Source organism: Ornithodoros turicata, chromosome 1 (genome assembly GCF_037126465.1).
Source record: "Ornithodoros turicata isolate Travis chromosome 1, ASM3712646v1, whole genome shotgun sequence".
In the NCBI taxonomy this organism is placed as follows: Eukaryota; Metazoa; Arthropoda; class Arachnida; order Ixodida; family Argasidae; genus Ornithodoros; species Ornithodoros turicata.
This window is the reverse complement of record NC_088201.1, coordinates 50,090,331-50,107,336: the sequence shown is the minus strand read 5'-3', so window position 1 is coordinate 50,107,336 and position 17,006 is coordinate 50,090,331. Positions and strand designations below refer to the sequence as shown.

Genomic DNA, 17,006 nt, shown 5'->3' with positions numbered 1-17,006 from the left:
TAACATTAGGTATATTTTTATTTGAAAGAGCTGGCGACAGTCCTGCAGAATTGGTGAAAGATTGTACACCCTGACAGCAAACGTCTCAATGTGCATTACAGTACACAATTCTAGATCTGACATCAGGTACATACTGCTCATCAGAACAGATTGTTATTTATGCCCAACCATTTTGTAGCAGATCTATTCACACTTGATCTCTTTGATATGACTGCACATGGGAAGTGTAGACATTGCCTCATGATATTGGCTGGGCCTTCTGTTGCTCGATTATTTTTCTGGTGAATTTAGCAGTTGGGGCAAAAGTCAGCTGTCAGATATCACATATGCATCTCCCTTCACCTTAGCACAGGCATTTCTTTGTGTAATTTTATTCCACTGACAGTGGCGTAGACAGCAAAATGTTTCGGGAGGGGTTCTATGGGAACTTTACATGGGGGAGAAGGATTTCACCCTTGTTACCCTCTCCCAAATGCACTACCAAAGGCACAATTTCGGGGGTGGGGTGTTTGAACACTCGAAACCCCCTTCTCTGGCTACACCACTGTCCACTGATGTACAGTGCAACAGGTCAGACTTTTCGAATTCCCATCTTGCTAAAGTTCAACAAATGGATGTTTTTGCCAGTCCAAGAATCAAATAATTTAATGAAAAAAAAAAAAAAAAAAAAAGACACACAATGCAGCAACTTTTTTTTTTTTTGATACTTTAGTGCCTGCAAGTACACTGGAATAACAAGGCCACCTATAACACAAGTAAAAAGAAAAAGTAGAACCTTCCCACAAACAGTTCAACATTTCTTGACAAATGTTTAGAATGATATCGCATGCTGCTGCTCTAGCTCTCAATAAATTCTGTCACTTCCTTATTGAATTGATCAGCATACCGTAGATGGAGGTTATGCTTCCCTTCTGGCATTATGGACAGCCTGCAAGGAAAAATCATCACAGAATTTCAGACCTGCACAACTTTCAAAACAGGTGCTTATAATTTCAGAGTTTAAGCTGTATCCCGATAAGTGAGACATGACTGTATACATTCATAATTTTATGCTAGGAACATACCAAAACAGGTTGTGAGTCATAACATACGCACATGAAAATATAAAGTAGACAAATTTCAGTGAGCCAAGCTAACTAATGCATGAGCCATAAGTGGAGAATTGTTTATTGTCGAAGCATTTGCTATGAGGGCACCGAGACTGTTTAGAAATGATGGGACAAGAAAAGCTGATGACTTAGCTCAATAGTTGGTTCTTATTAACAGAATTTTGTGGTTTGAGTGATTTCTGATTGTGCTTCATTTGTTCCGATCATGCTCACTGTGATTAAAAAATCTATGACTTGACACGCTCCCCAAGCGGTGGAAATCCTTCACACTTTCCACGAGTACTACATGTTAGTGCTGGCAATTCCTTGAAGTTCAACGGTTGCTCAAGCGGAGGAGCGCTTCCCTCCTCCACTGACTAGATTCAAGGCGGGGTGCCAATTTGAGGACTATTTAAGAATACAGTCGGTAGTGTCTGATGTCACATTTGGAACATGTCTTGCAATTGCCAGGATTGCACAGGACCTGGAGCAACCTGTGTAATTTTATTCTAACATTTTATTTTGTGAAGTTGAACCACACAAACTTTACAGACATTAGGGCGAATTGATCATATCTCTGCAATGTAAGGGGTATCCCAAAGAATGAGAACGCTGCGTAAACCCTCAAAATTGGGAAGAGTTGGGGAGAACCCTGTGAGACAATTAATTCATCACATGAGAACCATGATGAGAAATATTTTTGCTCTTAAATGTTTTTACTATATACATTATTTGTGCAACCAGGCCTGAAAAGTAATCAACTGAAAGTAAACCGATCACTGCAATTGATTACATTCTCAGTAATTAATCACTTCCATGATTAGTTTCAATGTTATGTAACTGTAACTTAATTAATCTTGCACGTAATTTATCATGCACTTTGAAGTTACTTTTGGAATTACAATTTGGGATTCAACTTTATTTTAAATCATCAACCATTTAATGATGCCCGTGATTTGTACTCATTCACGAAAGACAAGGGCTGTTATATCCAGATGGCCCTTTACAGTGTTACACGGCTGCTTGATTGGTACTCACGTGGACTTTGCTATGTTTTTCAACAAGTAGGCTGGATGCTCGCGTGGCACCAATGGGTCCTTTTCTCCGTGAATTATGAGAGTAGGGCACTTGATTTTGGACAGTTCTTTCCTGCAGATGTCCCCGCCATGTATGCTGAGAATCGTGCCATAGAAGGTACAGTAATTTGACCACAGTTCCTGGAAATAAGCTTCTCCATAGAGGGAAATCATGGGTGCCTTCATACGATCACTCCATTTTGAGATATCTCTGGTGGCTGTATGTGAACAAAACGTGAGCAGGAAATCACATTATTTAACAGATAAATACCTTGTTGAAGCAACTAAAGGAAATGTAAGAAGATACAGAATTTGGGAACCTAAGCACCAATTTTCTCCCATTTGCAAATGTGATGGGAAATGAATGCTTGTATGAGGGTGGTTCCATAAGTTTCCGGCCCGAGGTAGAAAATACGCGCAAATTTGAAAATGCGACTAAGGACGTGTGGCGCCATCTGTTGGAGGGCCGGAGCACCACCCTCAACCCTCTCCATGCTTTTGTCGGTTGGACAGCAGCATTTCAAACAGCCACGGTGCACTCTTCAGTTTAAATGGAAAAAATCAAGTACTGCGCTGTGATAAAATTCTTGACGAAAGAGGGACTTTTGCCTATAGAAATTAAAGCGCGACTGGACAACATGTACGGGGAAGCCTCTCTGTCGTACCCAAGGGTAAAAGACTGGGCTAAGCAGTTTCGACTGGGGCGAGAGTCAATTGAAGATAATCCACGCGATGGTCGTCCAGTGGAAGTGGTGACACAAGAAAAAATTTGTCTCTTGTCGAGGAGGAAGTGCTGAGCGACAGGCGTCTGAAGGTGAAGGAAATCTCAGAAAGGCTGGGGCTTTCCAAAACAACCATTTTTCGCATCATCGGCGAGGGCCTTCACATGAAAGGTCAGTGCGAGATGGGTGCCACGACTTCTCTCGTCAGTTCAAAAGCAACAGCGCGTCGTCTGTGCCAAAAAGTTTTTGGAGCTCTGTCAAGAGAATGAAAAAGAAATATTGAAGTCAATTGTCACAGGGGATGAGACCATGGTGCTCTACTATGATCCCCTTTCGAAAAAGGAGTAGATGGAATGGCGCAAACAAGGAGAAGCACCCCCGAGAAAAGTCAAGGTCACACAATCCACAAAGAAGATCATGGCAACAATATTTTGGGATTGTCACGGGATCCTCCTCATCGACTTCAAAGAGAGGACCACCACAGTGAATGCGACTTATTATGCTTCACTCCTGCACCGAGTGTGAGACGCCATCAAGGAAAAGAGGCACGGCAGGTTGAGTCGAGGTGTCCGGTTGCTCCAGGACAATGCCCCTGTCCACACGGCTTCTGTTGCCAAGGCTCCACTGAAGGAGTGCGGCTTCGAAGAAATCCACCACCCACCCTACAGTCCAGACTTGGCACCGAGTGACTACTTCCTGTTCTCAACATTGAAGAGGGATCTCAGAGGACGGAGATTTCAAAACGATAGTGAGGTGCAAGAGGCAGTTTTCCAGCATTTTGCGGACAAAACTTCGGACTATTTTTTCAAGGGTGTCAGAATGCTGGTTGAAAGGTGTCAAAAGTGCATCGAAGTTAAGGATGACTATGTCGAAAAGTGATACACTTATTTCGTCTCTATGACTATTAAAAGTTGGTCGGGACGGAAACTTATGGAACCACCCTCGTACATTATTGTGCAATACTTTTTTTTTTTACTGGCAGGATTTAAGGTCCTCTGCACTGCACTCACGGTTATGGATGGTGATGGATAATGCGAGAGAAGAACTCATGATCAGGCTGCAAATTTTAGGCAAAATGTGTGTTTTTTTTTTTTTTTTTCACTGAAAGCACTTTTTTTGTGTTGTGTACAGTTCTGATTGTCAGTGTCAATCTTTGACATAAGGGTACATACACAGAGAATTTTATTGAGTAAAAGTTTGGTGCTTGCAGGAAGAAGTATAAATTGAGTCATGTAAGCATTATGTCTCAGTTCTGACCACTGTTCTGTATGGCTCATTGTTGGCTTTTGTAGCAGTGGGTATGCCAGTCTTGTACATCTAAGCTGCATCTCACGACATGCATTTTCAGTAGTCCTGAAATTTGAGCCAACTGCAGAGATCACTGATCATTCTCTGTGCATGAAAACAGCCATTCTGGGGATATTGCACAATCAGTATCATACAACTGATGCTGTTCAAGCTATCGCCTCAGGGGAATTACAAAATGGAGAGACATGCCTTCGATCAACTGGAGATCATGTTCAGTGACATATGCTTGAGCACCAAATACGACCAGCTTGTCAACTTGCTCTGGACACATGGCGGCAAGAACCAGACCAGTGATGCCACCATCACTCCATCCGATGACTGAGTATTTCTCGTGACCCAGTTCCTATGGGGTGTTAAAGTAGAATTAAACTATGCAGGAAAGGATTCATCTGTATCACATCCCTTTCTTTCAAATAAACATACCTTCATGAGCCTTGCAGCCACAGTAGCATCTCTGCTGTAAAAGTCAGGTGGAAATGTTCTCTCAGGTGGTCTGCTGAAACCATAGCCAGGAGGATCCCAGGCAACCAGCGTAAACTTGTTCCTGTCCAATTTTTCTAGTTGCGGTGCAAAGTCTGTGCGGCTTGATCCTACAGTGCATCGACATGAATAAACTGTGATGTCGTCGATCTCGCTATTTTATTAAAACAACCACATTTCCAGTTCCACTATGACGTATGCTTGCATCAGGCTGTTGAACCAAGACAAACAAATTTAGATACAAGATTGGCTCTGGAATACATGGACATCCTCCTTATTGATTCTGGTTTGCTAAAATTAGTTGCCCTTTCGCTATGCTGCAGTCGCAGACGCCAACATGTCTTGCGTCGCTTATGGTCCTAAAATTCTGCAACAAGAGGTGGGTAAGTGTACTCAGTGTTGAAAGACCGGTATGTTGGTGGGACTAGCTGAATAAATTAGTCAACAAAAACAAACAGCACGACACAAGAATACAGCTGTTGTAGTGAAAAGTAAGGATAAGACTTTGCTTGGCTAAACTAAACAGCCTTCGTCCCTGGCATGCAGTGTTAGGCTAGGTTTCCCAAGTGGCGTACTGTTGAACATGTAGTGTAGACAGAAGAGACGTAAGATAAAATGTTGACACATATTCATGTAGATTAAAGGTAGAAATTAAAGAAAAGGGGAAGAAAAGGGAAAAGGAAAGGTTAAGTATTAGGGGATGGGTATGCAATAAATGGTTGAACAGGGATCATGTATGCAGCACGATTGGAAGAGACAGGGTAGAAAACGTACTGGTGGAATGCTTGTCGCATGCTGTACGATTTATTATGCTCAAAGGGGTGTGTATTATGGAACTTCTGCATCAGAAATTAACATTATAAGTGTATGTGCTAAATGCGCTAGCTCTGTGCATGTTAGTGAGCTCAGAGACAGCGCTGGAGAATTTGTTGTGTGTGCCCTTATGTGTCTGTTAGGCGATTATTCGTTTGTTGCCCAATTTCACCAGTATAGTGACTCCAGCAGTCCTCATATTCAATCACATACATAATAAAGTGTACGACAATACAACACATAATGGTGCTTTGTGTCTTTCATGTTGTACATGTCTCAGAGTTTGTTCCCTGGACCCAAGATGATGATGATGTCTTTATCTATGGCACACCACTTTGCTTATGCACTTTTCTTTGTTAATCAGTACAAGACATTGGAACTAGTGCATGTTATTGCGTGTCTAATAGGCTATGTTTTCTATAGAGCCTGTAGTGCATGCCTGCATGTTTAGCAATGGGTAAGGGAATACATCAGCTTGTTCCAGTGTGTTGAGGGTTGTATGTGTTGCTCATCGTAGCACTAGCCACCCCTAATGTATCTTCCTTTCTCTGCAAGCTTGACCTTAGGCACCCCTTCAGCATAACACACAGCCCTCTAGAGGCACTCACCACCAGGTAGATTTTCCCCCTTCCAATTTCTTTCCCTGCATCTTCATGTTCACTACTTCATGCATAGCATTGAAATGTCAGATGGCCACGAAGTCAGACATGTTAAAAATAAAGGAGCTGCACTAGGTAGGAATGGTAACAAACTGAACAGGAGACAAATTATTCAGAGGCTTTGCCCAGGATTTCATGAAGGCCAAGCCTCTGTTGCAAGTTACAACACAGATGTTGATGTTACAGTGGCTCTGTTACAATTACTCGGGCACAACGTCAAGATCTGTGTTCACTTCATCATGTACATGTATAAACAGCTTCCACTTTAGCAATATGTTTGTTGCTTTCCCATCCACCACTGTCTGAGTCTATTACCGTGTCCGTGTCTGTTAAAAGTCAAACAATTTTGGTGTAACTTTTGATCAGGACTGGCACTGTGTATCTGAATACAGCAAAAAAGCAGTCTGTACTAAAGAAAGATGTTATGTATGCACAGAGAAGTAAAAAGTCCTTTAAGAGAAAACTGGAATTACCAATGGCTCCTGGCAGAAGTATGACAGGCCGTCCACCGACTCCAACAACCTCGTAATGAACTGTGTAGCCAAAAATGTCTAATTTGCGGCCAGGTGCTCTGGAAAGGTTAGTAGGTCTATTTAACAAACCACATAACATATAACCTAGTCATCGTACAGCACCAGACAAGTGGCGGATACAGGGAGGGAGGGACATGGGTGGTTGGGTGATTCCCCGAAAGCACTAGGTTCAACACTAAGTGCCCCACCACCCACCGGGGTCTGGATCCGCCAATGTACCAGACCATGTTTAGTAAGGCAGGGATTCTCCCAGGATGTTCAAGGGGGGGGGGGGGGGGGGCATCCGTATCTGCCACTCTCCGGGCTTTTCCCGCCTTTTTGGTAAGTTTTTTTTTTTTTGGGGGGGGGGCAGATCTCTGGAGGGCGGGGGTGCTAGGACAATCCCTTTAATATATCGTTTGGCTAACACAATCAAACAGCACCGGTATGTTACATACTTCGTGGCACTGGTTTGTGGTAGTCCCGTGCTCATACGCAACTTTATACTACCTCTAATCAATGACGAATTTCGAATGCTGCGCTTAAACACAGCTTTTACTAAAGGTAACATTTGCAGACAGGCAGCTGACAGTTATCGAATGTGTTCAGTAGCAGCGGTAGTACCGTACACTGTAGTGTGTTAGCCGGCGCTAGGTGCGGGTCGGGAGGCGAGGAGGAGAAGCGCCATCGACGAAGACATCGTCATGATCATCATCGCCAAGAAGAAGATGGGAGGCAGCATGCATGAAACGTTCATCTATTGTAATCCAGTTTAATCTGTTAATAAATCGTTTTCGAGATGACGTTCGACTAACGACGACCTAACATGGCGACGAGGAAAACGACCACGAAGCAATCACGTCATCAAATAGAGCATCGAAAACCACCAAAATGAGAGGACACCCTGAGAGCCATTACCACGAGGTGCACGTATGAGCCAGTTCGTCAAGACAAACGTGCTCGCCCTACAGTCATCGGGCATCACGAGAAAAAGCCAAAGGAAAATGGACATATCAAGCGACAAGAAGCAAGAGGAGCCTGAAAGCCCACGACACGGCACGAAGGACAATGAAGGCGAGACCAAGCCCCAAACGATTATGTCCCAGGCCGCAGCTTCACCATCACCTCAACAAGGAATGTACACAGACTCCGACATTGCCAGTATGTTAGCCACCACAATGTCAATGATAGCGCACGTTCTCGAAAGACAGGCTGGGCCCGTCCACGTGACGACAGGACCCGACTTGACGTCGACATTACCCACGTATGACGGAACGGACAACAACTTACAAGAGTGGATTGCGGCGGTGGAATCCATGCGCGACTTATCATCATGGAGTGAGGCCGCAACATTGAGTGCTGCAATTACACGACTGCGAGGACGCGCAATGGAGTGGCAGAAGACAGACGGCATTGCTCACAAAAAGTGGGACGAATGGGTGGCAGCCCTGGAGAACGAATTTGACAGGCCTCTCCTATTCTGTCAATGGATTGCACAAGTTAACAATAGAAGACAGCAGCCGAATGAATCAATAGTGGACTACATGTACTCTCGTTTGGAACTTATACGAAGAGGGCACTACGATCTGTCCAACGAAGACATCGTCGACTGGCTAATACAAGGTGTGTCAAATGCAGCAGAGAAACCGATTCTTGCCGCTTACTACGATCTACGTCAAGGAACTTTAAGTGAGTTCCTGCAGTATGCAAGCCAGATCGAGAGACAAGGGCAGTACAACCGAGGTCACAACAAGAGCACTGCCGTGCAGAACGGGGCACCCCGATTCCAACAACAAACGCCAAATACGGTACCGAGCCACAAAAGCCCACCAGCACCGCAAGTTCCCGAGACAACTGTTAAACTTGGGAAAATACCATCAGACACATGCGCAAGATGTCTCAAGACTGGACACCGAGCCCGACAGTGTGACCAGCCAGACACACGAACGCCAGAACAAAAGGCCGCGGCAACAAGACGATGGCAACAACGCACTGATCGCACCACACCCCCGAAACATATCACCTCAGAGAAGCATGTTAACAAGGTTGTGACTGCACACCCAAGCAGTAGACAGAATGTCATTGTCCTGCCAGCAACAGTCAACGGCATTGCAACAGAAGTGATGTGGGACACAGGCTCTGCTACAACTCTCCTATCCGAAGACTTCGCCTCTTGCCACAACTTCCACATCGTCCCGGATAACGAAACTGTGCTGCAAGGACCATTTGGAAACACGAGCCAGCCACTAGGAGTCACTCAAGCGCTCATTTCAATAGGATGCGCTACAGCCACTGTCCAAGCTTGTGTGAGCCGGGAAATACCGCACTCAGTAATCATCGGACTCGATTGGAGAAAGGCAATCCCCTTCGACTATGTTGAACGCTGCAACGAGAACAGCTTCAGTGTTGAGTGGATACCAAAGGCAGACTTCACGAAAAAAGAGTCAGTGGCACTGGCAGTTGCACATACAAATCTGATAGAAGTCTTCAAAAGACCACCAGGAGTACCCACAACAAACGATGAAACTCTGCCCCATATGTATATGTCATGCGGAACAGTATCCATGTCACCCGGCAGCATCAAAATCGAGCAAGACTCTCGACAACTTCCGACACCAAATGAGGCTGAACACCTCGTGACGCATCTCAAAAATGCCTCCAACGCTACAACTGAGCAGTTTGAAGCTATGAAGGACGTGCTCAGAAGAAACTCATCAGTCTTCACGAAACCTGACGACGATTTGGGTCAGTGCACCACGGTTCAACACGAAATTGAGCTAAACGACGACAAGCCAGTACGAATGCAACCATACAGCGCAACGGAAACCAACAGACAATTCATCGAGAAGGAAATCAATGACTGGTTGCACAGAGGAATCATCCGTCACTCAACATCGAGTTACGCCTCACCGGTGATCGTTGTAGATCAACCACATCATGACTCTACACCAAAGAGACTCTGTATCGACTACAGATTTCTGAATGCCAAGACCGTTCAACGAGCATACCCCATGCCGCGAATAGACTCCATCTTGAGAAAGACATCTGGAGCACAGTTCTTCAGCAAGCTTGACATCAAAAAAGCATTTCTTAATGTACCTATCAAAGAGACCGACATTCACAAAGCTGCATTCGTGACAGAAAGCGGACACTATGAACCACTACGAATGCCTTTTGGGCTAACAACAGCACCTGCCACCATGCAAAACATAATGAATGAGGGACTACGAGAACTCGTCGAAACGGGACACGTTGCTGTCTATATGGACGACGTGTGTATTTTCACCAGCAACACGAGAGACCATGTCAAATTACTTGACCGCACGCTCAAGAACATCCTCAATATTGGACTGCGCATCGACATCAACAAATGCATATTTATGTCAAAGAGCATACCCTTTTTGGGACTGATTCTGTCACAAGATGGTATTGCCATCGACCCAGCACGAACAGCAGCCGTAAACAACTATGATGTACCACGAACCAAGAAGGACCTGCGCTCATTCCTTGGATTTGTGTCGCATTACAGGAAGTACATCAAGGGTTTCGCCAGGATCGCTAAACCCCTAACCGATTTGACAAAAAATGACACACCACTGACATGGAATCCCGAGTGCCAAACAGCAATGGACACGCTTAAGGAAAAATTAACGGAAGCACCTATACTAGCCAACTTTAGCCCAGACTTGCCAACAAAGGTGTACGTGGACGCATCGCAGTCAGCATTTGGAGCAGTCCTAACTCAACTCCACGGATCTGACGAAAGAGTCGTTGAGTATGCAAGTAAGAAGGTACCTCATGCCGACCAGCATAAACATTCAACAGAACTTGAAGCAATAGCAGTTCACTGGGCCATCACAGAGCGGTTCCACCACTATCTACAAGGCCTGCCTGCTTTCGACATCTTCACAGACAACTGGGCAGTCAGCCACATAATGTCCAAAAAGGATCCGAACAGACGATTCGCTCGCATAATGCTAGACCTTTCGACATACAACTTCACACTACGACACATGCCTGGGAAAAATAATGTAATGGCCGACGGTCTTTCACGCATCCCTACCAAAGTCCAACATGTGTGTGTGATACGAGCTGAAGACTCTCGCATCAACATAGCACAGCGAAATGACAAAGATCTGAAACAGATCATGAGTGCGCTCGAAGGAGACGAAGAGAGCCACAAGGACTACAAGCTTAAAAACGGAACTTTAATGTATGTTACCACGCTCAATGGGAAAGAGGTCCTACAGATGGTGATTCCATCATCTCTCAAAGAAGCAGTGTTACAGTGCTACCACGACAACGGCGGTCATGGAGACACTCAGCGCACTATCTCCAGAATCAAAAGACGATACTATTGGACAGGAATGTCACGTGACGTCACTGCATACGTCAAGGGCTGTGATCAATGCCAGCAATACAACACACCAACTGGCGTGCAGCCACGAAGACTGCTACCAAGGGAACCACCAGACGTACCATTCCAGGCAATTGCAATAGACCACGTGGGACCAATCAACTCCAATGATGAAAATAAGTATTTCATCACCGCAGTAGACCTGGCAACGAGATTTATAATCACAAGGGCCGTCAGAGACAAGTCCACAGAACACTTGTTACGATTCATCGAGGACGACATCCTACAGGCTTTTGGAACACCAGAAGTGATCATCAGTGATAATGACAAGGTACTAACATCACGAGCAGCGCAAGAATACTTTGAAGACCGACACATCAGACGAGTACTGACAGTCCCGTATGCACCAGAAACCAATGGGCTCGTGGAACGCGCCAATAGCAAAATTTTGCACATTCTACGAAAGAACGTCAATGGAGACATCCACAATTGGAGCGACTACCTGCGAAGAACAACGTTCCAAGTGAACAACCTACTTCACGCAGGCCTCCAGATCACTCCATTTGAAATTCTCTTCAATTTTTCTCCTAGATACCCCATCGACAACGAGCTCGAAACCGATGCAGAAGCCCGCGATGAAAATATCACAGAGAGGAGAGAAGCGGCACGCGCAAGCCTCACAGAATACCTAGCCCAAATGAAGAAAACTGTCGACCGAAGGCACCGTGATCCAACTTTTGCACTTGGTGACGATGTTTTGTACCGTACGCATATTCGCGAAGGCAAACTTTCGCCTGCCTTTGACGGACCCTACAAGATAACCAAAATCAACCACGGCGCATACGAGATAGAAAAGACGACGCCGGAGGGTGCAAAGCAAAAGAGACTGGCGATATCTACACAACTGAAGTCATATTCGGACCAACCAATCCTGGACGTTGGCACCGACACCGAGGAAATTCTTAACACAGCACGACCGAGACGTCCCCGGCGACCCCCACGCTGGATGGCAGACTATTTGGTCGATGATCGCGAGGACGCAATCTCGCACGGTGGGACGTGTTAGCCGGCGCTAGGTGCGGGTCGGGAGGCGAGGAGGAGAAGCGCCATCGACGAAGACATCGTCATGATCATCATCGCCAAGAAGAAGATGGGAGGCAGCATGCATGAAACGTTCATCTATTGTAATCCAGTTTAATCTGTTAATAAATCGTTTTCGAGATGACGTTCGACTAACGACGACCTAACAAGTGTCAACCAACGTTGTCAACCACTCAGTCAAAATACCCGTAATATACCATGTGTATTGGCTTTGAATGACATACCAAAACAAAATTTACCTTGAACATTTTGCATGCACACCAAGGTCAGTTGTGCGGGCTGTGCCGTTGTGCGCACAGTCTATTACGAAACTTTCGTTACAATCGGCCCTCCCCGCTGCGGCGGCTGCGCATGCTTTGAGCATTTCGCCTTTCTTTAGAGAATAATGTAGTCATGAAAGATTATCACAAGTAGAGACTAGGGGCCACGTGATACAGGCATAGCATAGAGGGAAATACCACCCTCCTTTCCTCAAATGTATAAAGAGTAGTGCAGTAGCTCACAGGAATCGTCTGCTACTTCTGGTGCTGTTCAGAAATAAATGAAAATGTTTTTTTTTTTTTTTTGGGGGGGGGGGGGGTGGAAGCCGACAGGGTTTTGTTGAAAAATATGCTAAAAAAATTCAGACAAATAAAAAAGATGTGTCGAGAAGATATAAGAACACACAATAAATGGCAGAATTACTTTTTAATTTTTTACTGCAGTTCCCAAAAGAAGCCTCTGACTGTTCAAATAGCTAGTTTTGCAGGTGATAAGCTGACTTGCAATTCACACACTTCTCTCTGCTGCATGGCTTGACATTACCTGTTCCACCCTGCAGAGGTTCATTGTAAACTTGTGTTACAAATTTGCATATTTCATTGTTACACAGGTTAATCAGGGGCCATTCAGAGGCATACATATGTACACAGCATTGTTGCCATCAAGTTGTGTGACCCCAACTGTGTCAGTTGCCTGCACCCCCAACTGCTCATGTAACTCCGGGAGAAGAACACAGTTTGCTGGGTCTACGGGCTCGATAGACACAGAATTCTCGACCGGTGTGTTTGTAATGTTTGGCCTGTATGTTTTCAACAAAGGAGATCTTACAGGCAAAAAACTGTCCAATGTTGCAGTCTCGAGAGAGCTTCCAAGTCCGCTGAAATCAGATGAAGAGACGTAGAAAACCGGTGGTTCTCTTGAGGGCTCCAGCAAATATGGGTTTTTCAGTGGCATCTTCTGTGGAGACGAAGTGAGGCACGCCGAAAGTTCTCTTCTGTTCTCTGTGTGGTCCACAGAGGAGGGATCTTTTGCTATGCTGGGTATCTGGTGAACTGGTGACGTCAGTGGCAGGTAACCGTCAACCACCCCTAGCTCCGTTGTTCTGAACTCTTGTAAATCAGACTGCGATGTAATTTCCAGATTGCATGACTCTCGAGACATTATTTCGAAGGATGTTGCTTGTGATAGTGGCACCTCTGATGTTGCTATGCTGGCTTCTGTCACAGTTTCCATACCTTTAGCTATATTTACGTCGCCTTGCATGCCACTGATGGTCTCCTCCACCTTGTTTTCGGGGCTTCTGCCCACTGTAAGTGACACGGCACTCGAAAGTTGTGTTCGTTGATGGCCATGCTCACTTTGCAGGTGATCCTTGAATGCACTGAATTGATTGGTATCAAAGGCACATTCTGAACAAATATACATCTTTTTACCTGCATGCTTCTTTGTCTTGAGTATGTGCTTACGGACATTCTCTTGTGAGCTACACGCATAGTCGCAGTGTGGACATTTATATGGTTTCGCACCTGTGTGGATCCTCAGGTGGCGCTGCAGTGGGCCGCTTCGAGACGAGCTAAAGTTGCAGAGCTCACACTTGAATGGACGTTCTCCAGTATGCTTCCGCTTGTGTCTGATCAGCTGGTGCATGTTGGCTGTGCTGAAACCGCATGTGTCACACAAAAGAGCTTGCTCATCCCCGTAAGTTGTGTCACAGCAGTTGTGAAGGGAATCTAGATTATGCCTCAAAATGTGTTGTCTCAAACTCTGTTGGTTATAGTGCGCTAATCCACAGACATGACAATAGAGGGTTCGTGCGCAGACGCCAGTACTGTGAATAGATTTTTGGTGACGCCTCAGCATACTAGGCCGTACCGCACGGAAGGGGCACTGACTGCATGCGTAACGTTTCAACCCCAAATGATGTTTGATGTGTGTCGAGAGTGTGCTTCTATGTGCAAATGTCCGACCACAGAGATGGCACTGAAATGGTTGTTCTCCGGTGTGCGTGAATAGATGAAACTTCATATAGAGTTTGTTCACAACCTTACTGCAGTAGGGACAAGATGTTTTTGTGACTTCTGCCTTTGCTTTTGTGCTTTTTGGTGTTGCTTTCAGTTCATCACTTGGTGACGGTGGTAAATTATTCATGTCAAGTTTAATGGGGCTAATATCACGTGGTGAGAAACGCTCTTTTTGCATTTCTCCATTCCTTTGTACGTTTGTGCCTTCAGACAGAGCAGACTCTGACATCGTTTCCCGGTGGTTTTGCTTCTCACCAATATCCGCAGAACAGTGTGTCGGGCCTATCACCTCTGTGGGATCCAAACACTGTATGTACAAAGGCCGATTTTCTGACCTGTAAGCGTATGTAGGAAACTCATCAGTCTCTGCCCTCTGACGCACTTCTGGTTCTGCCGAATATGGCAGTGAAGGTTTACTATTTCTTCTCGTTCTAGTCCTCTCATCACTGCCTTTTCGTGTGTCCTTAGCTAGTAGCCCATCAATAATATCGGTGAACTTCGATGATTTGTTTCTGCTACTCTTTTTGCAAGGGGACAGTTTTCCTCCAGACCTTTTGATGTGATACCACGTGCTTATATGACGAATGAAACTGTACTTGTCGCGGTAGCGCCGATCGCAAGGCATGCAATAAAAGTCGCTGCCCTCGCTTTTCCCAGGTAAGTCCTGAAACTGCTTCGTCGGAGATTGAATGCTTTTCCAGGTACTGCTGTCCGGCCGCCAACCTGGCTTCCACTTTCCGCCAGTGTGTGTACGCGGTGGGTACAAATCGCTATCGCTGTCGTCAGCTTCATCAAAATCGTCGTCTGCCTGAACTGACTTAGCAGCTGCATTGTTCCCTGTAACTGTAACTTGAATACTTTGCAGCTCAAGTGACGAAAAAAAGTCGTCAGCGCGTAGTGGTGAAGGCTCGTAATGATGCACAGGCGAGCGTGTAATTATTTGAGGCTCCGGTTCAACTTGCTTGTTTGCGCTACAATGTCCTTTGCGGTGGATTATGTATTGTTGAAGACCAGTAATCGTAGATCTGCATCGAAGGCACAGGTGTGTGTCGTCGTCTGCGTCATCCATCGAATGTAAACTAACTTTATGGTATTTTGCTGGTAACTGTAGCAGTAGCACCAGGGGCCCTAGCACCACTAACATTGAAGCATGCTCTAGTGCCGCAAATCACTTTTCTCACTCCCCGTGCTTTCCCCCATGGCTCACTTGTGGTGTGCAATAAATCATAGTTGTTAGACTTCAGCGCATGCTGCGTGGTCCGTTTTTGTGTGTGCTTTTATTCAACTACGGATCCTGCGAATTCAAACACACACACACACATTTATCGGCGGATCAGCGCCACTGGCGTAAACGGCGTCAGCGTGATCGACGCGACGCTTGGTATCTAAAAAGCACAAAAGACAACTGGTTTAGAAATGTCGAAACTTATGAGCATGAGCTTGTAAGGCTTACGTATAGAATGTAATTTTACAATAAAAAACTGACATTGTGCGTTTAGCGTACGTGTAGTAGGAAAGTTGAGAAAGAGAAGCCTTTTGACCGTTTTGACATTATCCAGTATCCAACCATCTAGCCAAGCATCCGCATTATTTGTTGGTACCTTTCATTTGCACCTTTTCTTTTTGTCATGTAAAAGTGTTTCTAAAATAAAACCATAAAACATTACTTTCGTGGCATGATGGCTACTTTTGGCTACTTTTCGGCTCCCGAACGGTTAGCAACTCTGGTTGGCGGTAAACGGCGGTAAAGTTCGTTCGGACCACGGACGTTCGAACGCTTGGAAGGTGACCGTTAGGTACTACTTTCCTCAATATTGCGGTGACATTTCTTTATTTGTCGCTTTGTTAGATAAATATATAGCTCTTAACATGTGTTGTGTCACATACGCCACTGAAATTACTGTGTATTAGTATTTAATTTTTACAGTGCAACGTTTTCGAAGGCAGATCATTAAACCGCCGAATGACGGCTCTAGTGTTGTGATCTTCTCTGCGAATACATGTACCATGAAAACATGTCGAGAAATTGTGTTTTTGAACGTCTATAATAACAAGGAGGTTTCACAAGTTTAGGGACTAACAGCACTTCATCATTTTCAGTTATGGATGACAATGGAGAGTCGAGACTGATGGATTCAAAGGAGAACATTCCACCCGTAAGTCTTGATTGCGTCTATAGGCGAGAGGTACGTGACGGCCCACCATCAGGTACGAGCTCAGGAAGGCCCAAGCCTCCCTAGGGTAATCCACGTTGGTGTGCATTTGTCAAGCGGAAATCGCAGCAGAAGTGCCATCAGAACAAAAGTAGAACTTCATGGTACAATCTATTAACCTGACACCGTTCACCCGGAAATATATTATTACTATTTTTTAAGGTTGTAAAGATGAATGGCCAACAAATCCCCATTCCATTCTCGAGGAACGTCGCAAGTGTGCCACATGTACACACAGTACATACAAATTACATGTGGAGTGGCCACTGCGTGTGCCAGGACAGTTGTGTGTCATGCACAGTTTCTTACAGATTGCTCAAAAAGCATGAGACACGTCCGTGAAATTTCGGAAACTACTGACAGATGTCACCACCACCAAAACTTGTCAGGAGTAT

General features: G+C 45.2%; 3 protein-coding genes across 4 annotated transcripts in view; 1 reads left to right on the top strand and 2 right to left on the bottom strand.

Moving 5' to 3' along the window:
- On the bottom strand, window positions 1-12,495 carry LOC135378234 (valacyclovir hydrolase-like). Of its 2 annotated transcripts, none has more exons than XM_064611190.1 (6): window positions 12,356-12,495; window positions 6,620-6,717; window positions 4,618-4,784; window positions 4,384-4,537; window positions 2,127-2,382; window positions 1-928 (listed from the first exon to the last, which is right to left on the bottom strand). In XM_064611190.1, exons 1-6 carry the CDS (start codon window positions 12,478-12,480, stop codon window positions 838-840), a joined length of 891 nt encoding a protein of 296 aa, XP_064467260.1. In that variant the 5' UTR covers window positions 12,481-12,495; the 3' UTR covers window positions 1-837. The 2 variants fall into 2 exon arrangements, with proteins under 2 accessions (XP_064467260.1, XP_064467261.1); XM_064611191.1 differs by lacking the exon at window positions 12,356-12,495 and adding an exon at window positions 7,117-7,291.
- A 291-nt stretch (window positions 12,496-12,786) lies between these two features.
- On the bottom strand, window positions 12,787-15,761 carry LOC135378233 (zinc finger and BTB domain-containing protein 24-like). The gene has a single exon (XM_064611189.1). It carries the CDS (start codon window positions 15,540-15,542, stop codon window positions 12,993-12,995), a length of 2,550 nt encoding a protein of 849 aa, XP_064467259.1. The 5' UTR covers window positions 15,543-15,761; the 3' UTR covers window positions 12,787-12,992.
- A 360-nt stretch (window positions 15,762-16,121) lies between these two features.
- LOC135378232 (uncharacterized) overlaps window positions 16,122-17,006 on the top strand; it is a 34,925-nt gene continuing 34,040 nt past the window's right edge. Inside the window, exons 1-2 of the mRNA XM_064611186.1 lie at window positions 16,122-16,194; window positions 16,499-16,554. Of these exons, the coding sequence (XP_064467256.1) occupies window positions 16,501-16,554 (54 nt within the window). The 5' untranslated portion in view covers window positions 16,122-16,194; window positions 16,499-16,500. The remainder of the gene's footprint in view (window positions 16,195-16,498; window positions 16,555-17,006) is intronic.

Excerpts from the sequence above, each read along its gene's own strand:
- LOC135378234 (XM_064611190.1), bottom strand. The coding sequence starts at position 12,480 with ATGCTCAAAGCATGCGCAGCCGCCGCAGCGGGGAGGGCCGATTGTAAC. Across the intron at positions 6,718-12,355 it reads GTGCATGCAAAATGTTCAAG|AGCACCTGGCCGCAAATTAG; the intron begins GTAAATTTTGTT and ends TAACCTTTCCAG. Across the intron at positions 929-2,126 it reads AAAAACATAGCAAAGTCCAC|GCTGTCCATAATGCCAGAAG; the intron begins GTGAGTACCAAT and ends TTTTCCTTGCAG.
- LOC135378233 (XM_064611189.1), bottom strand. The coding sequence starts at position 15,542 with ATGTTAGTGGTGCTAGGGCCCCTGGTGCTACTGCTACAGTTACCAGCA.